The following is a 24,331-nucleotide window of genomic DNA, read 5'->3' as shown; positions in this document are numbered from 1 at the left end:
ACGACGCCCGCTGTTGGCCAAAATGGCGCAACTGCAGTGCAGCTTGCTTCTTTAGTTTTCACTTAGCCCCACGCGATCAACGCTGTGAGCACAAATAAAACTACGGGGTCTGTGTGATTTCCTCAAACGTCACGAGGAATAAGTGCTCGCGTGGGGGAAATGTCGACTTTTAAATAACCGCGCGCGCGAGACAATTCGGATGGCGTACGCTAATCAGACAACTACGTCACGTCCGCTTTTCTATTTGCGCCATTTTGGATGGGGGCACTTTCTCGCCTGGATGTGTATTGTCTGTCAAGAGAAGAATGGGACAGGGAAGCGTATTGTTATTAACGTAGGCTCGCTTTCCACAGCTTTTTATGACATGATGAGAGATTTCTTTTTCGTTTCCTTCATCGCGTGTCCGTCCTCATCGAGCTTTACTTTGTCATATGAGGCAAGGAACTCGTGTGTTCCTGTTTGCTGAGCAGAGGAGGAGGAGGAGGAGGAGGAGGAGAGAGCCCGTGTCGGCGAGGAGACCAACGACGGGGTGACTGACTGACTGACTCAACTCTCTCCTCCTACTTTGGAACTCACCTGTAAGGATATCGGCAACCGAGCGGGAGTAGTGGAAGAGTCGCTCCACCGCTTCGGTCGTCCCCGCCGCGGTGACTCTGCCCACTCAAAACGCCAGGCGCGGATGTAAGAGCAGGTAAACTTGTCTGTCACGATGACATAGTTTGTCGTTAGCTGCTAATGTCACCCGGCTACGATGAAGAATTTGCTCAAATTTAATTAAAAAAACGAGTTCGAGACAAGGATAAAATGGGTTCTCATCAAAAGTCACAAGAAGGAAGAGCCCATTGTCGGACAAGCAATAAAAATAGCTGTCGTCTCCTATCGAGAGCCTTGTTGTTGGTTAGCTTAGCTTGCTAAGCTAGTGTAGCGCGCTGCTTGGGCACTCTTTGTCAAATAGCAGCAGCTTTCCTGTTCTGTCTCTCGAATAATATGATGGCGTGGGCATAGCACACTAAGAATCTGGTGTAAATTGCACTACGGAAGAAACGTGAAGGGTGAAATGTGTGCTCCGTTTGTTTACAACGTTTTCATTTTTTTCTTTTTTTGACTGGGGGTGTGCTGGGGCTGACACATGTCTTCCTGGTGACACTTAAATGTTTTGGATCCAAAAAAGTGAGGGACACTGTCACTGTCATCCGAATTTCACCTTTTTTTCTTCTTCCCCTGATTATTAAAGCTGAGCTGATGTCACCCAGTGTTCATCTGGGCATCCCAAACTTTAGGGGGGCATGATGTCACATACCCATTGAGTGTGCTGACTAGATAGAGACATGTTTAGTTTGGTGGACCATCAAGGTTTTTTGCAGGCCTTAATGTTTGGTATCCATTGAGGCGGTATCTCATGTTTGGTATCCATCGAGATGGTTTTCTTGTTCCATCTCTCTCTCTCTCTCTCTCTCTCTCTCTCTCTCTCTCTCTCTCTCTCTCTTTCCCTCCCTCCCACTCAGTCTTGGCTTCTCTCTCTTTCTCTCATGCTCCCTATCTCCTGTTCTTCCTCCCAGCAGCCCCGCCTCTCTCTGCCTTCCCTCACCCGTTTCCATTTTCTCCCTCTGCTTCTGCTCGGCCTCACCCTCTCTCCCCTCCCTCCCCCATTCCCTTTGAGGCATTCTCTTCGACCTCCCCGGTCCCATCCCCCCTCTGCTTCCGTCGCTCGCTCGCTCCCTCCCTCATCCTCTCAGCAACCCACCCATACTCACCCCCAGAGCCCATCCTCTACCACACCCTCCCTCCCTTTTCTCCCTCTTCTGATTACTCCTTCTCTCTCTCCCTCCCTCCACTGCAGACATATTGTAGAGGCTGCCGCTGACTCAATAGGAGGCGCCATTCTGTGTGATGGTATCGGGAGGCAGAGAGAGGAGAGGAGAGGAGGGGAGGGAAAGCAGGCAGAGGAAAAGTCAGACATTATATAATGGAGCTCCTCACTCGCGCCATCTATGTGTGATGGTAATAAATAGAATAGGCAACAAGGGGGGTTGTAAATGGAAAACACCTGGGTCTTGTTGTTTACCGGTTTGCTCTAACCTAGCAAATATAGCGAAATCTCTAAAGTTGTTCAATTGCAAATTCTGGCAATATTGTGAAGCAAAAATTCAGGTTGAATCACAAGAACTCAGGTCCTGGTTTTCAATGAAATGACAGGAAGCACTTAAAGTTGTTTTTATGGATGAGGATGCAAGTTCATGCCGGGCACAAAAAAAAAAGAAGGTTCAAAGCATGTTTGTTATCAGGAGAAATAAAGCAAATCCCAGACGGAAAAACAGCAAGCTGCAACACTTGGTTTGAATAATGTCTGAGTCATTTGCTGTTCCAAAGGCGAAGCGGAAGAAAATCAGTTAAAATTTGGAACATAAATTTTTTGGGGGATAAAATCCGTCCGAGGTTTATTTTTATGACCAGTCCTCCTTCCAAAGAACATCAGCCTCAGAGTTCTGAAGTTGGTGTTTTGAATCTCTGTGTGGCATTTGCATGTTGTCTCTGTGCTTGAATGGGTTTTCTCCGCAGGCCCGAGCCTCCTCTCAAAACATGCATGTTGGTTGTTGGCAATTCTAAATTGTCACCTCTGTGGTAGGTAGAAAATAAATGAAAGGATGGATGGAGGTAAAAGTGTATCATGCAGAATTGTGATCAGGCTTCCTCAGAGCTTTGTGACGATGTGATAGTTTGAATTTGATGTGTTGGAGGAAGGAGCCAGCTAAAGCATGCAGGACAGAGACCCTTGAGGACCGGGTTTGTCACGTTTCCCGACCATTGGAAAATTGTACCCACTTTAGTAGACGTTAACAACAATCAAGAACATGTTTAAAAACAACCTCAAGGGGGAGGCATAATAACGTTTGTGGTGCAAACAAAGTTCAGGCAAGATAAATTGTCCATAGGTGTGGTTGAGTGTGAATGGTTTGTTGTTGATTTTGTGTGTGTGTGTCAAAACAGAGTCCAACAATGTTTGTGTCTTTCTCAACCAGGCCACCAGAATGTTTCAGCTCCCCGTCAATAATCTGGGCAGTCTACGCAAAGCACGGAAAAATGTCAAGAGGGCCCTGGGAGACATCGGCTTGGAGTACTGCAAGGATCACCTAGAGGTGAGTGAGCACATGGACATTCATTTGGGCGTTTTCTTTATTTCAACTGTAAAGCACTACACCTAAGATGAAATACTGTGTAGTCTTACAAGCATCACTTCATGCTAATATTTAGGAGCACCGGTAGTTCGTATTTGGGGCGGTGTCGGCTAAATAATGAGGATCATTAAGGGGTAAAGTAGCTTGTCTTTTACGCTCTCTGCGGGAAAAGCACGTTCATCACCAGGGGGCCTAGCCCAGTTGTAGAGTGCACACAATAAGGCGACTAGGCCACTACATTGCTTTTATATCAGCTTTAATATGATGGAATAACATATCACTGATCTACTCCTGACCTTTATACATCTTATTCTCCCTTTATGACGGTCCCGTCATCCAAAGATTCAAAGTTACGACCGGTGCGCAATGAACCCGATATTGAAAAGTTGAAAGTTTTGGTTGAACTTGATTAACCCAGCGGCGGCCGCTGGTCATGCAAATGGAGGGAAGCTCAGCGCCGCCTCAGACAGTTCATACAATCGTCACGGAGAAGCCGAGTGCCTAGGCCAGCCCACTGCCCTAGAGATGCGGAATGCACGATGGGCAAGATTAAAGACCAGCATTTACCCAGCGACGGTCCAGTTTCCTGCAGCGTGACAACCCACTCTTTGAAACACTCTGCGTTGCTCACTATGTGGGCAAGGAGACGGAACTTGTCTCACTTACCTGTGATAAGTGGCTGATTCTGAATAAAAACGGACAATCTTGTAATATTTTGCAGCTCTGAAGCTCCGACTGAGGTGTCAATAAACATGTTAAAGCACGTTCAGGGAGCGTAGAATACCATACGTCAGATGCTTGCTGCAAGCAAGGCAGGGGGATTTGGGGTGCTTTCCAAACGCTGCACCAACTTGTATACCCACCGCACTGTTCGGTACATCAATCCTTTATCATCTTTTCTAATGTGTTTTATAAACAGCAGAAGCCTAAATCGAAAACATTGTTGAATACGGGCGAGAGGCGGGCTTTAACCTAGACTGGACGGACAGTGGAACACCAGCCAGTGGAAGGGCACATATAGACAAAGAAGCATTCAAAGTCCATTGAGGCTAAACGGAGGGCATACTAGACTCAAAAGCCGATAGCTCGTCACAGCTTTTACAAATAAGGCCTGTATGTACAGGGGCGTTAAAAGATGACGTTAAAGTAGTTGTCAAAACAGATTACGTAACATGTTCTAAAAGGCACGCAGATGAGAAAGCTTGACATCAAATGTTTCTTTGTGCAGGACTTTAAAGCCTATACCCCCCCAGACGTGTACATAAAGCACACTTCTTGGGAAGATGTGTGCATGTGGGAGCCATCGCATACCAAAGTCCAGGTGTGTAGCCTTTTAGTGGTCGTGTAGAAATGTCTCGTGTTATTTGTAAAATGCTCTCCCATTGTGCCTTAGGACTACAGATCCAAACCTTTTTGCTGCTCCGGCTGCCTCTTCTCATCCAAATACTTCTCAGCGTACAAGAGCCACTTCCGCAATGTCCACAGCGAAGACTTTGAGAACAACATCCTGCTTAACTGCCCTTACTGCACATACAATGGGAACAAAAAGAGCCTGGAGACGCACATCAAACTTTTCCACATGCCCAGCAACAACGCCGTGCGCCAGGGTCCCGGCGCCATGCTGGGCGGTACCAGTGGTCTCGGGATGAAGGATGGCCTCCTAAAGAGGCCGGGGGACACCCTCGAACAGGCGGTGTACTACTGCAAAAAGTGCACCTACCGGGACCCTTTGTACAATGTGGTGCGAAAGCACATCTACAGGGAACACTTCCAGCAGGTGGCTCAGCCTTACATCGCAAAACCGGGAGAGAAGACCAGCACTCCAAATGGCGGATCCGCCGCCAAAGCAGAGGGTAGCAGTGCCAATAGCGCTCCAACTCATCAGATCCATTGCAAGAAGTGTCTGTTCGTTCCAAGGACCTATGAGACGCTCGTGCAGCATGTCATCGAGGACCACGAGAGGATCGGCTACCAGGTGACTGCCATGATTGGACACACCAGCGTGATCGTCCCCCGCCCCAAACCCATCCTACTGATGCCCCCGAAAACTCACGGGGACAAGACCATTATCGGGATGGGCCCGAAGGGGGCCGTCATGGCCACCACTAGGCCGTCGGCTTCTCAGCAGATGGTCCGAGTTGCCGGTGTCTCAAAGCTGAGCTTTGGTTCTCAGACTCTCCTAACAGGCCATAAACACGAGCCAGTAGGTTTAAAGGCGGGGAGCAACCAGCCCTTCAGTTTTGCTGGCCAACAGCCCAAGGCCACTCTCCCGGGAAACGCCCAGGTTTCTCTGCAGCCCCACTCGGCCAAACATCACTTTTCGGCAGGCGGCCTGCGGAGCCCGGTGATGGTCAGCGGCGCGTCCTCCCTCAAGTCCAACCCCCTGGGCTCACGAGTCCAGGCGGCTGCCACCACCTTCGCATCAATCACAGCCAAGAAAAGCGGCTCCTCGGTCCTGAGCACGTCTTACACCCAGAAGTGGAAAATCTGTACCATTTGCAACGAGCTCTTCCCAGAGAACGTGTACAGTTCTCACTTTGAGAAGGAGCACAAAGCCGAGAAGGTTCCCGCCGTGGCCAACTACATCATGAAGATTCACAACTTCACCAGCAAGTGTCTCTACTGCAACCGCTATCTCCCCAGTGACACCTTGTTAAACCACATGCTCATACATGGCCTGTCCTGCCCGCACTGCCGCGCCACTTTCAACGACGTGGAGAAGATGGTGGCGCACATGCGTCAGTCGCACCCCAACGAGTCGGTGGGCCCTCGCACCGACTCCCCCTTGACTTTCGATCTCACCCTGCAACAGGGCAACCCAAAGAACGTTCAGTTGATTGTGACGACCTACAATATGAAAGATGCCCCAGAGGAGTCTGTGGCTTTTCATGCCCACAACACGGCCGTGTCGCCTTCCCTGTCCACCTCCCTGCTGTCGGCCAAGAGGTTATTGTCTCAGCACCCGCCTAAAATGCACTTGAGTGTACCCGAGAGTGCGTCCGTCAAGAATGTGCCACAAACGTCTGTACCGTACAAGAGGGACGTAGGGAAGACCCTCTGTCCGCTTTGCTTCTCCATCCTCAAGGGCCCCATCTCGGAGTCGCTGGCCCACCACTTGAGAGACAAGCACCAGGTCATTCAAACTGTCCATCCGGTGGAGAAGAAACTGACCTACAAGTGTATTCACTGCCTTGGTGTGTACACCAGTAACATGACTGCCTCCACCATCACCTTACACTTGGTGCACTGTCGTGGCGTAGGCAAGTCACACAACGGCCAGGAGAAGTCCGCTCACGTCTCTCGAATCGGTCAGGGCAGCGCCGTGAAACGTATCGCTTTTGAGAGCGCCGACATTAGTCCGCCAAAAAAGAAGAGGCGGGGACCGCCTGGGGAGAGAGCACACCCGAGAGATATGAACGGTTCGTTTACCGAAAACCCGGATGAGCCCGTTGCCCTCGCGCTAGACCCGGAAGGATTAGAAAGTGATTCGTACGAATCAAGGAAGGCATTCCTCACGCGCTACTTCAATCGGGCGCCGTACGCCACACAGCGAGAGGTGGAGAAGCTGGCGGCCGGTCTGTGGCTGTGGAAGTCGGACATCTCCAGCCACTTTGTCAACACGCGCAGGAAATGCACACGGGAATGCCAAAGTCACAACCCTGCCGTCTTGCTCGGATTCAGCATGCACGAGCTTAGCAAAGTGAACCACGAGTTGGCATTGGACAGGGTGGGCGGCGCGAGCTGGAGCCAAACGGACCGAAGGCGCACGTCCAGGACACGCTTGGGCCTCTCAGAACGAGCCCGCCAAAGGCACAAGGAGTCAGTCGCCGCCAACGTCAAGGGTTTTACCCCGCAACCGAACACTACAGGAGACCAAACCGAGACAATCAACAGCATACTGCTGCAAAAAAAAAACAAGGACCCGACCGAGCCGATCGCCATCGACTCGGACAGTGACGAGGAAGTCCGAGGCGAGTCGTCCCAAGTGTTCTGTCAACCTCCGGGCACCAAGGAGAGAGCGGCACTCACTATGGAGGCCAACGTTACAACGCAAGACGCATTCGATGACGAGGATGACGACGACGACGATGATGACGACGACGACGATGACGACGCGAATGAAGAGGTCCACTTTGAGAACGGTTTCGGGCCCACCGATGCAGCCCAAGGAAGAGATTCGCTGCCCATCATTATTCCCAAATTCGTACCCTCGTCTGCTAGGCGGGGCGGCGACGGAGCACAGCTGGGTAAGCAGCAGCAGGTCTGACTACTAACAAGGCGTCGGTTTGAAGACCTGCAGCCCCGCACCAACAAATCTGCCTCACCTGGACCCAAGGAACACACGAAGGAACTCCAAACAAGCCATCCGATGACTTTTCTGTTGACCCGACGGCACCAGACAATGAGCGGGGGTCAAGGAATACACCCTGAGCAAGCTAGGAATATCAAATATTTTGGCTTTCATCAAAAAAAGGCTTTAGTGTGTATTTAGCCACTCGATTTGTAAACGTGACCAGAAAATCCTTCTTTTTTCTTTCCCCCAACCCACCTCGTGTTTCCAAGAAGTTGTAAATTTGTACAGTCTTTCACATGGATGTCCATGCATCTCCTCTTGGATATTTGCTATGTCTGAGGTAGACATCAGTATGCTTCATGATTGGTGTTGCTTTGGTGGATGGTCTTTTCTTCTATGTTAATTTTATTTTTTAACTAAAAGTATTATTTTCTTTTGCAAAATAAGATATGAATAAATAATTCTGTAAAATCAGTCTTTTTTTTTTGCACTCATTTGAGCAGATTAGTGTTTTTGCAGCTTTGCGCATTAGCCACGACTGCAATCTACTTGCTGTTTTTTAGCGTTACTTGTTATCTTTGCTCCTTTCCCCACACACACAACTGATGACTGGATGGTAACCATCACGTTTTTAAAATATATATTTACCTCATGTTTCTTTAATTCAAGTGTGTTTGTTTTACACAAGTTTATTTTCCTCTTGCGCATTTAAGAATAAAGTCTTGTGAATATTTCTCACAGAAATGTTGGCCAAACCAGCTTGATTTAATTTGAATGGATGGGTGAATGTTTTCTCGTGCTTATCTAGACAGCATTTATTTCTTAAACAGAGACTGTGCTTTTATAGTGTGTTGTGCTCAATGACCAACACAGCACACCACACACAATTATATTTTTGATGCACAATAACAAATCACCTCAAAGCCACATCCTGTCATGTCAAGGCTGACCTGTGAGAGTCAAGATGCTGTCACAGGGCATCCAGACTTGAAAAGAGAAAAGGACATTTCTGTGTCTGGCAGCAGCATAGACTTCAGGTTACTTCCTCATCCATATTTTGGAAGCGGTATAGCCGGAGTATCCGGGCCGCTGCTTTACAAAACATTAGACAAAAACAACACTGCCAAGTCTTAAAGGGGTGGAGCAGGGATGAGGTTGAGATGACTTTAATTGGAGGTGGAGGTTATTTGATCCCATCCTTTGCTGTCCCACACTCTAGTGACTGGTCGTGAGGAAGACAAAATGGAGGGGAAGAGAGGTCTCCTTGGCTGGCTAGTTCGTGTTGCTATGCTGTAAGGAGCGACAGGAGGAGAAGGAGACAGACGAGCGAGGGGGGGAGGGAAAGGAGGCCTCATCTGCAGTGCTGTGTGCAGAAGGAGCACTTAGCAGGCCTTTCATGGGGGGGAGGGGATTGGGGGACGAGATGGGGGAGTCACAGGAAGGTGAGAAGAGGGAGGGGTGAGGCAGAGGAGGGGTTGATAGAGAATGGACGAGGATGAGCGCTATGGAGTGGTTGTGGGAGTCTGGCGCCCCCTATTGATGGAAACCAATGATTGGGATATTCTGTGTGTACGTGTACACCCTCTTTGACCCACAGATGCCCCCCCGGCACCCACTCACATGTAGGAAAGGGTCATGTGGGCATCATGCGCAGGAGTAGACAAGAGGCCCCTTCTACAGTGAGGGCTAATGGTTATGTGAAAGGTGAGTGGGCAGAGAACCAAACGGACCTAAGGCCACTGCTTGTGCCTATTTTTCTGCTGCCGACAAACACGCATACAAATTTACGCACCGGATCACGAGTTGGAATCCATCACCCCCATCCCACAAGGAGCAATGAATAATAACAATGATCTGATCAAACTTTCTCCATCATAGAAAACTTTATTAATTGCACAAGCAAAAACTTTAACAGCATTTTAACTTTTAAGTGTGCCGTTTTGTCCACTAGATGTCACTGACTGTACAGCTATGCAGGCACACGGGGAAAGCTCTTACTTTGAAGTCAGTAACCAAACGACTTTTATTTTGAAGCGCCACAGTTCCAAGGAGGGAGAGAGAGCACAATCTGACTGCCACTGAGCGACAGCGCAGTACAGTAGCCCCTACCAGCGTACCGGTGTCCGGCGGTGGGCCAGCCAGTATGTCGGGGAACAAGTTGAGGAGCTCCTGGGCTACTCGACGGTAGCCAGTCATCGTTTATCTTCGACGGACTACACAAACGCTGACGCCGGCTGGGATTTATACCTCCCCCGCCACCTACTGGAAGGGTATCGGACGGATTCAGCTCTTTGAGTCCTGAGCGGAGGTCCGCGGCGAAACATGAACAAGAACCACCGAGTGCCGAGCAACCGTTCTCTGAGTGCCGTGGAGGTGAAGAGTAAGGTGATGATCACAATTTGTGTGTTTTTTGGATTTCTTTTAGTCGCTGCTGCAATGACATAGTCCACTCGAGGCTAATTTAGCTCAGCTAAAGTGCTCGGTATCAAGTCACACAAATGAGCAAGTGTTGGCTCATATAAAAGTTTACCCGAGGTTGTGGCTAACTTGCTAGCATAAAATGGTGGGAATTCACCGTCGATCGGACGTGCCGCCCGCGTTAACTTTTTGAAAGCGCTCACTTCGGAGAGTAATATCACCTGTCACTGCTTTCTCGATCACCCTTCCCCCTCCAAATATTGACTCAGCCCAAATCGAGTTTACATTAAGGCGACTTGACTTAAGTAAGGGGGTGTTATTTTCAAGCCGTCGGTGACTCGGGAAACGAGCTCGCTCAGCGATGTGTTTCCACAGGTGTCTTTGGGCCGCAGGCTTCTGGCACGTTCCTTCTGAGCCAGGCGTCACCTTGGCCAGGGAGGGCGGGCTTCTCGTCTTCCGAGGCAGGATTTGGGAAAACACAACGGGGTATAGAATTAAGTGGTTTCACCTAAATAAGTTAAAATTTGTTCGAAAAGACTTAATTGAACTTTAAAAAAGTCATTCTAATTAATAATCGTTAAGTGGCTCGTCGACTTCAAGCGCAGGTAGGACGTCCAGATAAATGGAATAACCTCATAAGAATGTACTTACTCATAGCTATAAGCACGCCCAAAATACTTTGAGGCAATGAAAAAATCAAATAAGACAAAAATAGTAAGTTACTCATCGCTTTTAATTGAACGCGTCACCGCTTTTAACCGAAGGACAGGTAAGACAAAAAGTTACATCATTTCCCAAAAATCACGATTGGCACTGGGCACTTACAAAATGTAAAACAGAAATGTAAAATATATAAACCAAAGAGTAATGAGATAATTACATACTATATACAATAGACAAATAAATGTAAAATATTTTAAATTATTTTGATTGCAAAATAATCAAATATTTTAAGTCATTGCTTCACCAAATTATTTGATCAAATAAATACTAAATTGTTAAATGTATGTATACATTTGTGTATCATTTTCTGGTTTACCACCACAAATGCTCTTGTGATGAAAGATTACCAATCCTCTGTTTTGATTGATGCTGTCAGGGAAGTAAAAAAAAAAAAGTTTAGCATGATAGATACATGTTTTTGTCTCATTTAACAGATATGCAGTTTGCTCTTTTCTCTTGCGTATAGCAAAGGCAGCAGAGAAAAGGCTATCTTTAATTCCACTGCAGGCTAACAGTCACCACAACACTTAGTAGTACTCATCAACACCTCCAACGGGACTCTGCGGTCACTGGCAGCCAATCTGATGTTTTTGAGCGTATCGTCTTCACATCACCGCATGACAACCATTCTGTTGACCTGCTTAATTAGGATGAGTGTGGTAATCCAGCTACATTTCTGTAAATGTTAAAAAGTCAATTTAAAGGCGTTGATGATGTTTGTGTAGTTAGTGTGGATATTTGTTTGCCCTTGTGTGATGTCACTGTAGTGCTAGTGTGTATTTTAATATGCTAGCTAATACTATATTGATGAACCTCAAAGATGGTTTGTTTGTGTTGACCAAATGAATTCGGTCATGTTTGATTTCTTAACGCCCCTGTTGAGGCTGACTTTGCTTTTGGAATATGAAAACAACAAAAAAGAAAACAATATACCAAAGTCTAATGTGACATGTTGCATGACTGCAGTTGACTCTGCAAAGTATATTCAAAAAAATAAAGGGGAAAATTCATGTGTTCCGAATGTTGCCCGGGTTGACTGTAGTCACATTTTAAAGCTCGTGTTTTCCTTTTGCCCCCCTTTTCTGCCGCATCATAGTTTGGTGCAGAGTTTCGCCGGTTCTCTCTGGATCGCTCGAAGCCCGGCCGCTTTGATGAGTTCTACGGCCTCCTGCAACACGTGCATCGCATCCCCAATGTGGACTTGCTGGTGGGTTACGCCGACATGCACGGCGACCTGTTGCCCATCAACAATGACGACAACTACCACAAGGCCATCTCCACGGCCAGCCCCCTCCTCAGACTCTTCCTGCAGAGGAAAGGTAAGAAGAATGCACGGCAAAAAGAGAAACAAGTTCCACCTGTTCATCCTGGATGCAATTTCCTGTTCAAATGCAGACTTGAGGCTTGAACTGAAGCTTGCTTTAGAATTGCTTGAGACGTTCTTTTGTCACAAACCAAATCTGCTTTAGTTGCTCGTTTGACTGTGCACACTATTGCCGGAAGGTGGAAGACAAGACACATCATAGTCCTACTTTCCGCTGCCTTGGGTGGCTCGCGTCAGGAAGGGCATCTGACAACTCTGTCTAAAGAATCACTATATTGTCCAATTATCACAGAACCATGGGAAACCCCGCCTGCCCAATTATATGTAGTTTGATTTGAAAGTGGAACCACGCAAATGGCAAGGCCAGCCGTGGCAACCCTTGTAGCTGTGTGGTGGAATGGAGTTTTAAAGTAGTCACGGTAATTAGCTTTCTTTGTCGCTCAGCTATTTTAATGAGTCGAGGAAGTGGTAGTAGGATTTATTGCGCAATTGTGCTTACGTCCAGCGTCTATAGTGCCTCTCGCTCAAAGTCAGCTGGGATAGGCTCCAGCTCAAACACGGTGACACCAATAAGGATAAGAGCTATAGATAATGATTGGCTGGATGAGTCACTCATTGGAGGCCTGTTCACGGAGGAGTTAGTTTTGTGAAGTTGTCCGTATGGCGTGGTTAAGCTGTGCCACTGTGCCGTATGACCCTGTAGAAGCTAAGCCACTTTGTCATGAAGGAGATTAGTTGGGGTCAGTGTGCTGCGCTGCATGGGACCGTGTTTCAATTACACGCTCCAGACACGAGCACCACGCTGGGGCCCTGCTGCTGCAGCTCACACACATGACATTTAAATTAGCTCATTAACTTTTGTTGTTCATATCCAAACACAATCCATTCCATTCCAGGAGACTGTTTAACCTTCGTGTCGTTTGGATTTTATTCACCGATCAAAATAAAACAATAATGCCAGTGTACACGTTTGTTAGCTCTCATGTGACGTCACTTCAGTTTGTGCATGTGGGAAAAGAGAACCACAGTCGCCAGTGCCATTGATTGAATACGGAGAGAACCGTTAGACACAAACACAATGGGCATAGTCACGCAGAAGGGGCTGTCGCCCGGCCGCAGCTCACACTCAGACACTCGTGCATCCTAGCGCAAGTAACACGGCACCACAACAGGCCGCGCCCTTTGTCCCAGTGTGACACAATAAAGGAATATCTTATCATAAAAGCACATACATATCTTTGTAATGTTTGTTTTTAAAGTGTGTTTTCCAAAAGGCATTTCAAGCATGTGGGAGGGTTACTTGGGTCTGAATTAGAACCTGAACCCACTCAAGCCACTCCAGTCGCCTGGCCAAGGCCACACAGAACATGCAGACTGTTTTGCTTGTAGGTGACTTTCTGCTTTGACTACGTTAGACAAGCAAAGTGGAGATTTTTAGTTTGAAGTTCATAAGCAGGTTTTAAACACTACTTAGACTTTGAACCCTTGTGGGTGCTATGAGTGGATAGGATGTAAAAGGCTCTATTATTGCATAAGAGCGGACCTTTGTCAAGCCTGCACTGTAGGCCATGTTTGACGCCAGTGGTGCAACTAAACGCAAGCTAGCATCGCTTCTTTGCAAAGTAGCTTTTTTTGGATCTGTGCCTTGAGGGCTAAATTTAGAAACGTTCTTTTTTCAGTGTTTTGCTCTTCTGCTGGTGTGCAGATGTTTGGACGAATGGACTGAGGGGTGTGCGCTCTTGTGTCTGGGTCTGCTGCTGTTTCAATAATGCCGCCATTGTTTTTTTTTTGTTTTTTTTTTCTTTCTTCTAACTGCGCCGTGATCTGGTCTACTTGTTTTGATGGGTGTCCTTTTGCAAGTAGCTGCGTGTTGGATATAAAAAAAAAAAGAAGCTTTCAGCTCTCTGATACCTCTCTGGCAAAATTGCTCACCAGCCAAGCCCTACACTTGAGAACAATGAGTCAGTGACTATTGTGCCAGCCACGAGGTGCCCACTGTTTACCTGTTGTCATGGCAGCAGAGGAGAAAGGCACGTTTACGGATGGATTTAAAGTGCCCAAGTGGTTTTTCAATGTTTGGAGGAGCTGCAAAGCATGTTGGGAACTGCACCTGTCAACATTAGGCTCTGACAACAAAAGGTGTAGTCCTCCCAACATTACGCTTTGTGTAATATATATTCAATTTGGGCAGCGTGTGTGTGTATGACACACAGCTCGAATGAAACCGGTTTTACATAATTAGGTGTTACATAAATCTGAATTCTTCTCCTTAATCCATTCATCCCCTAAATTGTGAAACGTAGGCATTCACAACCAGAGATTATATTGAACCGATATGTGGTCTTAAATTTAAATTCATGGCTGTCGTGTCACAACCGAATCGTTTTAGAATTGAGTTGATCATTAATGTAAATGTACCGTAATACCTGACCTATTCTGCTTGCTCCTGATACATCAATTACGGAATTAATGGTGTCTATTTCTTCGTCGTTCATGACCCAATGTCACTCGAAGATATGTCCAAAGTATTGTCTTGTCTTGCTCCGTCGTCCAGAATGATCCGTTCCATTTTCCAAGGTGTGATCCTTATGGTGGTTGCTCACTTTTCATTCTCTCTCAGGGCGTGTGTTTGTTTGCTGGTTCATGTAGTTTCAGTCGTTGAATGGTAGCGGGAAAGGTATCGGGAGGCACCGGAATGTTTGCTTATCCTAGCTGTGCTAATCACTAACCAATGAGTCATTCGGTCAAGGTGAGAGGGCATACGCAGTACAGTGGAGATAAAATTGAAATGTTCCTGCGAAAACGGCACATGATGGCAGGAAATGAGTGAGCAAATATATAAATAACAATTGTTGCAAAAGTCATTTTCCATTTTGGCCTTCGCATGAAAGGTTTTCAAGTGGGGGTGGATATAATTATGTGAACCCCGCCTAGTCATGGCTCACTATTCATGAATTCACCTTTTAATTTTGGGGTTTTGTTCCTGTGGAACTTATTTTTAACGATTTATTGAAAACTATTCATTTGTGTCTTGTGCTCTTTCTGAAACCTGATGAAAAATTATCACAGATTGTCTTCTATTTACAATCAAAACTAGCGATAGAGATAGGCACTTTTTGGGGGGGGTGGGTGGGGGGCACCAATTACTTGCTGCACTGCATTGGTGTAAATGCGCAAATATTTCTGCTGACATGCTACATGTAATAAGCAAGGCAATAGTAGAGTCACAGCCCCCCCAGGAAGGAATGTGCGGAGGAGGAGGAAGACATTTTAGGCTCTAATAGGAGGGATGGCCAAGAGGATAGAAAGGAAAGGAGAGTCAACATTATTAAAGAAGGTGTTGATGTATGAGGCATTGTTTCATCAAGGCAAGTAATTAGAGTGGGCAAAGGAAAGCAAGTGCATTCTAAGTGTGATTAGAAATCAACCAGAGAGAAATAGGATGGGGGGAGGACAGCAAGAATAGTATTAGTAAGGGAGGAATGTAGAGTGAGGCCCAAGCTAGGGAGGGTGGGAGAGAGAGGAGAGAGCAGAAAAAGGGAGAAGGATGAGGGGGTGCATTTTGGATGGAATGTGGCCAGTCTCAGATCAGCTCTGTTGGCCAGATTAGACAGGACAGCAGGTCAGACTGGACCCTCGCTGCAGAGCCAAAGGGGGTGCTCGCTGAGAGGGAGGGGGTGAGTGGTTGAGAAAGAAAGCACAGACCAAATATTTTACCCCCCTGAAACCTGGCTCCAGTTGGAGCGGAGCGATGGAGGAGTGTGGCTGGGACAGAAGGATGGAGGCGAGGGGGCGCTCTTTTTTTTGGGCCTGTCAGAAATGCTCCGCTTAGAGCTGATAAAGAATTGATGAAGGCAAGAAAACAGAAAGTGGGTGAGGTGAATGAAACCTGGTAAACAACCGACATGCAAAGGGAAAAATGGAATGTGGTATAAGCAATGTCCTGTTTAAATGAACCATTAAGATTTGACCTCAAAATTCATCTCAATAAAAGTTTACTTGCATCCCTAATTCAAAGCTGAAGTAACAATTTGTTGACCAGTGTAATAATTGTTGCCACACCAAACAGTATTGACTGACAGTATTCTTCCAAGCTAACTGTTAGCTAACACTGTTTTGCACCTTTGCTTCCCTTTTGTCTTAAAACCTTCTGCATTTACCAAATTAGCAAGTTGTTCCTTCTAAGTGTCATCATGTAAAGGTGACTAATGACCAACTTGCCACCATTTACACCACATTTCAGTCAGCAAATGAGGTGATGTGAAAAGCTCTAATTATAGCACGTAACCAGCCAAGAGTGATGATGGCTGTGATTGATAATTCATGAGTGGGGCTAAATGAGAAGCTGCCTTATGATCAGCACCACTGAAGCTTCTGGCTGGTCTTGACCCTCAATCAGGTCATAGCCGCTCTTTGTGGTTTTCATTTTGCTCCCATTTGGCCTAAGCGCTCCTCCTCTGATCGCCATCTTTCCACTTCTCTCTCCAGCCTTATCGGCAACATTTAAGGTGCCTTTTATCTGGGCTACGTGGGCGAGGTATACTCGTCCGCACCAGGAATAGCAAACCCATGGGAATGTTCTCCTTTCTCAACGTTTATCACCTCTGCACGCTTGATTCCCATCCCCCGGTCAGCATTTGTTATTTTCGTGCCCCCGTGTCTCTCACGTCTTGTGTTTTGCATTCGTCCTGCTCTTTCTCATCTGCACAAGCTCAAACTGGCAGACACGCACATGTACGTGCGCGCGCGCACACACGAGCGGTGTAACACTCTGTGTCAGGAACACCTCGGCACAGACTGTAGCGAGCGTTCAGGCCTGTCATCAACAAACCCAACTGTTTCCAGAACTCCACAACCTTCAACGTCTTGTCTTTTGTGTTTTTCCTTACTCAGAGTCTTGCCATGACTCATGTTTGGATACGTTGGCTAACTTTCACGCACAAATGAACTTGTATTGCATTCTTTTTCTCATATGCTAGTGTCTATGTCCTCTCTTGTTCCTCCAGTTCTAGCCCACTTCGTCCAAACTGTTCATTTTGGCACAGTTATGTAATTCTTTTGTGGAAAGTCATGAAAGGGCCAAACGTGACTGAAATACCGACGGAAACATTTAAAAAAAAATAAAATGGCAACTGGTAAAATAAAAAATAAAAATCATGTCTGATTTTGCAGATCCAATTAATGATGTCATTGATTTTCTTTTGCAAATTACGCCAGATCACAGATTTTGCATCAAAAGGCAAAATATCAATTTATCCGATCCCGCCAGTCAGATCAGTGTACATAAAGTCCTTCTACCAGATCGCCTTGCTGTGATGTGACGCTAATTATGTAGCTTGCTATTGCCATTTGGCCTGCACACCCTATGCAGCCTTGAACCAGAAATGAGTTTATATCAAAGAATATAGCTGTTACTCCTTTGGCATGTTAATCCATCCTTTTACACGAGTTGCATAAACAACGGTAATATTTTGTAACACTAGGGTCAAAAGCCCAAGTTCTATTTAGTTCAGTACACCATTATTTCATTTCCATGGTGAGGGACCCCAGAATAGTACCGCATTAGCATCAGTAGCTCGAAGTTTCATTGTGCTGCATTCACATCGTTTAAAATCACCTTTTATGTAAGCTACAGTTGAGGCATGATTGCACGCAGAGCGTGAGAGTAGACCCAGAGTGGCTTCCTCTCCTAAGGCAAATTTGCTTCATGACATCCCTTTGTGATAGAAAGGCAGGCATGTCCTTTTAATTCCGAGCAGAGTCAGCGGATTGACCAAGGTCGACTACGTGCGACGTCGGCAGCTCGTCATTTTCTCCTCCGGGGATTTAACTTCCCTTGCTCATCGCTGCCTCCATTCAACTGTGTGTGTGCGGGAGTCCAAGCTGCCACTGCATAGTCCGAATACCTGACCTGTGGGCAACCATGACGAGCGTGCCGCTGAAGTCGGGCTGGGTGGCTACTGGTACCGGGGTCAATGAGCCCGGCCTGTCATGCACTGATGAGAGGCTTTGCAATTCTTGGTTCAACATCCGCTTTCATTTTCAATTACACAGGTGCTGACTGATGTCAAAGTTGTTCTTAACTTGATAGCTTTGCTGTCATCGTCTTGGACACATTCTACTGGAGTCTGTAGTCTTGCTTCAAACCTCCCTCCCTCCAGTGGCAGAATTTAAGATCAGAAAACCAGTGAGCTCACACTTCTGGTGGACCTCTTGTGTTTAAATGAGTGTCTTGGAATCACAATTTATTCCGGTGTAAACAATAAATATACGCAACCCTATTCCCCTCTTAACACTAGTGAGGTGATTACTTTTTCACTATTTGCGTCAACGTTAGATCTAAACGAGTAATTTACATTAATTAATACAATCGACCCTCAGAATGAACCCGACACCGGTCTCATCAACCGATATAGCAAATGATTGATTGCTCCAATTCTACTGTACTGAGCAGGATAATGGCGCAGGTTTGCTGTCAAGATACTATTTTAAGAATGTAGTTGAGGGCGGTGTTTCATTTTTAATACATTCCAAAAAAGTTAAAAACCCGAGAAGTAAAAATGGAACAAAGTGATTTAATAGTTTGATCTTTGTTTAAAAATAACACCGAGCATAATTTGTACAAATGAGGAATAGATGTTGCCCCTAGGGGCTCTGAAGACAATTACACCGAATACTCAAGATCTGTTTTGAAGAGCGGCATTGACTGTACAGTGGAACCTCGTAAAAGAATCCGTTTGTTCCGTGATGCGCATCGACGGCACTATTAATCGGCCACCTGAATGATCATCAAGATGACTTGTTGGGCGTTGACAGAAACGAGTGGAATTTATACAGCTGTTAATATTTAGCCGTTGTTTTACTAGTTGAGAGTGAAATTCCTCCCTTTTCCTACCCTTTTGCCTGGTGACCATTCCGGGTTAAAGTCTATAAAAGCTTGTCAATGACAACCCATAGAGCCGTCTCGGGTGTTGCTCTGTAATGTGTGTGGGCCACTTGCAATAATATCCAAGAAGTACTTTGGACTACTTCATCTCCATCCCATTCAAAATGTTTGTCTCAAGGTCACATCCCCTTCAAGGTCACATAGGAACTTGGGTCAGTCCTTGCTGACTTTAGACCAAAGGTGGATTGATTTCCAGAATCATAGAGAACTGAGTGGGGGACTGAACCCATGCTGCCTAATTGATCAGATTGCAAATTGTTGACTATGAATTATATGATGCCGGTCCTGAGACAAGCTAGTCAGTGAGGGCCATAGTGATGATGAAGGACGAAGCTGTGGAGATTTGGACAATGTGCAGTCCACATTAAACGTAAGATCAGAGTTTATTATTCATTGTCTTGAAATTATATAACGGGCCAATACTCCAATCCGTTATGATACTTTTAGAAGGAAGTGTACATTTTCTTTGGATACTCTAACGTTGTCTCGTATTCCCAAAATATGCTATCCAGGTTGACTCAATGGGTTTTCAGTGGGAGTGAATAATTGGTCTCTGAATGTCCTCTTCAGTTGCAATGTAGTATACCAGCCTTTCATAACCATTGTTTATTCTCTGTCCACCATTTCTGTTGTTTGTTATGCAGAGGAAGCGGATTATACAACCTTCGGTACCGATTCGCTGACAAGAAAGAAAAACACGGTCCTCTCGGCAGTTCTTCTCCGACCCGATGCCAACAGGAAAAAGCCGCCAGTTATCATCAGCCTCCCGAGAGATTTCCGCCCCGTCTCGTCCATCATAGACGTGGACATCCTGCCCGAGACGCACAGACGCGTGCGGCTGTACAAGCACGGCCAGGAAAAGCCTCTGGGCTTCTACATCCGCGACGGCTCCAGCGTGCGGGTCACGCCGCAGGGCCTGGAGAAAGTCCCTGCCATTTTTATCTCCCGAATGGTTCCCGGCGGCCTGGCAGAAAGCACCGGTCTTCTGGCAGTCAACGATGAGGTCCTGGAGGTGAACGGCATCGAGGTAGCCGGCAAGTCTCTGGACCAAGTGACGGATATGATGATCGCAAACAGTCACAACCTCATCATCACCGTCAAGCCGGCCAATCAGCGGAACAACATCGTCCGGGGCGGGGGCGCGGCGTCCGGCAGCTCGGGGCGGTCCTCGGACAGCGGGGCCAGCTACTACGGCTACTCTTCATCGTCCGGGCCTGCCGTCAGCTCGTCCGGCCCCTCGCACATCATCCAGAATTTCCCCGTCAACGAGCTGGAGAGCGACGAGGATGACGAGGACCTCGTTATCGAGGCAGGGGGCGACGCCGAGCCAGTCAACCGCACGCTATCCAATTACAGCATGCCCACGCTGCCTCTCTACGAGCCACACCTCAACCTCCGAGCGTCCGCTTCGCCGCCACTACCCTTCGCCCTGAATGGCGCGGCACTGGCCCACGGGAGCAGCGGCTCACTAAGCAAGGCCGGATCCTCCGCACCGTCACCTGACAGAGCCACGAGGAGGCGGAGTCTCGAAGAGGATGGGACTGTAATAACACTGTAAATCCGCCAAACAGGCACTACATTTGAGTACTTCCATACACTCAGTACGTTTACAAGACGTTAGCTAAATCCTTTTTTTTTTTAGTCTGGCTCAAACATAAACACGTTATACCAGCTGAAAAAAAAAAAACCTCACTTTGACAGCAGACTTCCTTGACACCAATTCATATTTCGACAGGGCTTTGGCGATATTTTCAGGCATTTCAGAAAAATTGAGTGAACCACCAATATATCTGGGATAACTGTATTTACAGCATGTAAACAAGCAAATCAAACCAGGTCAGACTAAGACAATGTGCACATGCTTTGACTGCAAGTCAGATAAGCAGCTGGCAGACCAAGAAGAACATCTGGCTTCATGCATCCATCCCACTTACCAAAAACACGAATAACAAACATGTCACTTGTAACATACGGCAAGTGTAGAGCATGCGTGAACCAAGCGTGCACAGTTGGAACAAATCACTGTTCACCAGCCAACGTGTTGATCAATTTTATGATTATTACAGAGAAAGACCGCATCTAGGTGCACAGGAGGCAGCCACAACCTGTTAAAGAACAATGCAAGTAATCTGCTGGAGCAAACGGCATGTAAACGTACTGAGCGACACTTTGAGAGGGAGCCACGGGCCAGCCATTGATGCCGCCGACTTTGACGGAGAAGCACAATGACTTGTAAATATTCAATCTGGACACAAAGGCTATTTAAATGTTTGTACGTCCTAACATTTACATGTAAAACGCCACACCCTTGACTGCAGTGCTCACTTATGGCACTACGGAGGCTGTGGGCGCAACACACAGACACATGCGCGCACGCACGCACACACACACACACACACACACACACACACACACACACACACACACACACACACGAAATGACTAAAAGTGTTACTCATAGAAAAAGCTCCCTCCAAATCCAGGTACCTACTGCACCTCCCTCCAAGCCTCCTGAAGCACTTTTTTTATACTCAAGCTTCCTCTAGGGGACAGAAGTGAGCCCCGTCGTGCCCTTGTGTCTTATGAATAGATGAGCGTTTCCCCAGCAACACGCTCGTGACACAAACAAGGCTCCCTCCCCTCGCACGACAATCGTCTGCAAGAACGTTGCAGCAAAGTCACCAAAGCTGCCTTCTGCAAAAATAATAACAGTAATAATAATAATAACAATGATGATCATGTTTTTATTCAAGCACAAAATAAGTCTGGCCTCTTAGCCTCGGATCAAGAAGTCCTGATTTTAATAAGTCAGCTACCGGCCTGTTAAAAATCAGGCCTGCATTTATCTACTTTGTATTCAGTTCAATGAATTTAATATATTTGTGGCATTTTCAACAAAGCCCCCCAAGGATCAAGAATTTTTCCAATGTATTTTTTGCCATGCTGAAATGGGCTCCTTTTGAGAGCGGTTCTAATGATACCATGAGCAAGCCTCCATCCCGAGTTGCTTACTGTGCAGTGTGGAAAACAGCAGAGATTCGATTATCAATTTTTGTGGCACCTGTTTGTATACAATTCAGTCTTCCATATTATGTCCTTTTTAAGCCTTTCGTGGGTGGACAGTCTTCATATTTTTTTCATATTTATCCTCTTCTGGCAGCATCACAAAAGTAAAAGATGCAATAAGGCCAAAGAAAAACCACTTGTAGCTACTACCTTGAAAATGCTCAGAGATTAAGTGTTGCACGGCCACTCATGAAAGTTGGACCGCCACAAGCCCCCCCCCCCCCCCCAGAACTTTCCGGAACCATTTGGAATAGTTATGGTCCACTGTATTTGCTCCTGAATATTCAATGACAAGGAAAAGAACCACCTCCCACTGCATGCGTGTTAAACAAATGTTTTTTTCTCTTTTTTTTCTTTTGTTGATCCTCCCCCACATACTTCCTGGACCTCGACTCTGTACAGTAAATGTATCTGGGTCAAGTCCACAGTTAACTGGTATGTGTCCTCACCAGTGTTTCAATTCTCTTTTAAAGTCCTGAGACGTTAAAAGCATTCCATAATGGATAGTTGGACCCGATTGAAACATTTGATTGCACCACTGTGACACACAACCTTGTCTTTTGAGGCTCTTTTGACCCTAGCTAACAAAAGTAAAATAGATATTGTACTATTTTAAAGAGGTAAAAACTGTATCCTTGACAAATGCACTGGTCAACAGCAAATTTGAATCGGAGATGGCTTTATGTGTGTCTAAATGTGGTTTTGACGCTGATTTTTTTTTTTCTAGCACATCATGTTTTTGAGATATTTGCATTTCTTGTTTTGACCTATAAAAGCTTTGCACTGGATCTTACTGTATTTCAGCAAAATAATAATTCCACCTGTCGCTGAACCTCCCCCTTAATTCTTCACCACCACTAAATTTATGATTTTATTTCATGTTATTGTTATGAAAACCTGATGTGCTACTGAAAAAAAAGAACAAACTCAGAATTAAAGAGTTGATTTAGAAAAGTTCACGTGCATCTCTGATTAGGAAGGCGTAAAAAAAAATGGTTGACTAATGATGTGTGCAATTTGACAGCCTCCACATGTACGATGAAATGAGAGCAATTTTGGGCTCGTTTTTTTTTTTTTTTCTCTCTCTGAGGCAGCAGTTAATACGTCTTGCCTGTTTCCAAACCTTTATTGTATCAAGGTACATATTTTTCTTCAAAACATCTCAAGCCACACACCAATTCCCAAAAAGTGGGTAACCATTTTATTATGCACGTCGTTGGCATACATAGACAAACAGAGGCACATTATTTGGATCAAATAATCTTCTGTCCAATTCCGTTGGATTGGGGAATATCCTGCGGTACACCCAATTAAGTGTGAACATGAGTGTGTTTATACGTGTCCTGTGATCAACTGGCAAACATTCCAGGGTTTAGTCCCCAAAGAAAGCTGGGATAGACTGGAGCTCACCTGCGACCTCGATGAGGAAAAGCTCATAAGATATGTTTCTCCTGCTTACACACGTCCACACAAATTTTAGTTTTACATCATTCTTCTTACGATTGCAATCGAATGAGCCTGTTTAGCCGATGATGATGTCTGACCGGAAACATTTTTTAATGTTTGGTCTCTTGTGGCACCTGCTACCATCTGTCACTCCAGCAGTAACAAAGCAAAAGAAAATCAATTTTGAATTATTGTATTTAACTGGACCACAGGACACCGGGATTGTAACTGCAGAGACACTGTTATTTATTCTCTAATCATGTCTATTTCTGGAGTACTTTCATTCTTTGAACACTTTGTATGACTTTTTAAAGTAACCAAGAATTTTTCTTTTGTGCATTCTTGATATTTTTGTTTGAGAAAATCTCATGGTAGATATATTTGACCGATGGAGATAATTTTCTGTAGCTGACTGTTGTTTTTGCTGAAACAACTGTTTTTTTTTGGTTTTTGGGGGACACACTATTTTTTTCATACTGTGAATTCTTATTTTAAACATTTTGATATTTGAGCCCCCCTCCTCTCTCTCTGTGTCTCTCAATTTTTATTTTTGTAAAGAAGTGATTGAGCAATGGCATTCGTTTCCCAGATAAATGCTATGGTATATATAGATTTGTAATGAAGATTGTCAGTATTTTCATAATAATGCTTTAAATTATGTACATTTTTATCCCATAGTGACCACATTTTAAGACTCTTCTGGAGCTGTACGAATAAATAGATGTACGCCTGTAATTATTGATTTGAGGAGCTGAATAAAAATAAAGAGGTATATGTAGTAGTTTGCTGTCAACCTCATGCATGCATTCACCGGTCGTGGAGGTTACATTAAATGTTTGCTTTCTGGCGCCATCTGCTGGAAATGAAATGAGTTTTTAAACCATTCGTTTTCTCAAAGTGACTTTTTTTTGTTTTGTTTTCCACGTTTTATAGTTCTT

At 45.7% G+C, this 24,331-nt stretch overlaps 2 protein-coding genes across 3 annotated transcripts; both read left to right on the top strand.

Annotated features, from left to right (window-relative positions):
• The first annotated feature begins 248 nt into the window (after positions 1-248).
• Positions 249-8,225, top strand: adnpb (activity-dependent neuroprotector homeobox b). 2 transcript variants are annotated; one of them, XM_061271985.1, is made up of 4 exons: positions 249-681; positions 3,021-3,137; positions 4,405-4,497; positions 4,570-8,225. In XM_061271985.1, exons 2-4 carry the CDS (start codon positions 3,030-3,032, stop codon positions 7,441-7,443), a joined length of 3,075 nt encoding a protein of 1,024 aa, XP_061127969.1. In that variant the 5' UTR covers positions 249-681; positions 3,021-3,029; the 3' UTR covers positions 7,444-8,225. The 2 variants fall into 2 exon arrangements, with proteins under 2 accessions (XP_061127969.1, XP_061127967.1); XM_061271983.1 differs by having other exon boundaries at positions 249-691.
• Positions 8,226-9,509: 1,284 nt separating this feature from the next.
• pard6b (par-6 partitioning defective 6 homolog beta (C. elegans)) lies at positions 9,510-24,174 on the top strand. Its single transcript, XM_061299139.1, has 3 exons — positions 9,510-9,855; positions 11,708-11,930; positions 19,526-24,174. The coding sequence occupies exons 1-3, from the start codon at positions 9,793-9,795 to the stop codon at positions 20,437-20,439; spliced, it is 1,200 nt and encodes a 399-aa protein (XP_061155123.1). The 5' UTR covers positions 9,510-9,792; the 3' UTR covers positions 20,440-24,174.
• Positions 24,175-24,331: the final 157 nt, after the last annotated feature.

Source organism: Syngnathus typhle, linkage group LG2 (genome assembly GCF_033458585.1).
Source record: "Syngnathus typhle isolate RoL2023-S1 ecotype Sweden linkage group LG2, RoL_Styp_1.0, whole genome shotgun sequence".
NCBI classification, from domain to species: domain Eukaryota; kingdom Metazoa; phylum Chordata; class Actinopteri; order Syngnathiformes; family Syngnathidae; genus Syngnathus; species Syngnathus typhle.
The sequence above is the reverse complement of the archived record's forward strand: the minus strand, read 5'-3'. Positions and strand labels throughout refer to the sequence as shown.

What these genes read in the sequence shown, in the direction of transcription:
- adnpb (XM_061271985.1), top strand. Translation starts at nt 3,030, where the DNA reads ATGTTTCAGCTCCCCGTCAATAATCTGGGCAGTCTACGCAAAGCACGG. An exon ending in ACTGCAAGGATCACCTAGAG is followed by an intron (nt 3,138 to 4,404) that starts GTGAGTGAGCAC and finishes TTCTTTGTGCAG; the next exon opens with GACTTTAAAGCCTATACCCC. An exon ending in CATCGCATACCAAAGTCCAG is followed by an intron (nt 4,498 to 4,569) that starts GTGTGTAGCCTT and finishes ATTGTGCCTTAG; the next exon opens with GACTACAGATCCAAACCTTT.
- pard6b (XM_061299139.1), top strand. Translation starts at nt 9,793, where the DNA reads ATGAACAAGAACCACCGAGTGCCGAGCAACCGTTCTCTGAGTGCCGTG. An exon ending in CCGTGGAGGTGAAGAGTAAG is followed by an intron (nt 9,856 to 11,707) that starts GTGATGATCACA and finishes GCCGCATCATAG; the next exon opens with TTTGGTGCAGAGTTTCGCCG. An exon ending in ACTCTTCCTGCAGAGGAAAG is followed by an intron (nt 11,931 to 19,525) that starts GTAAGAAGAATG and finishes TTTGTTATGCAG; the next exon opens with AGGAAGCGGATTATACAACC.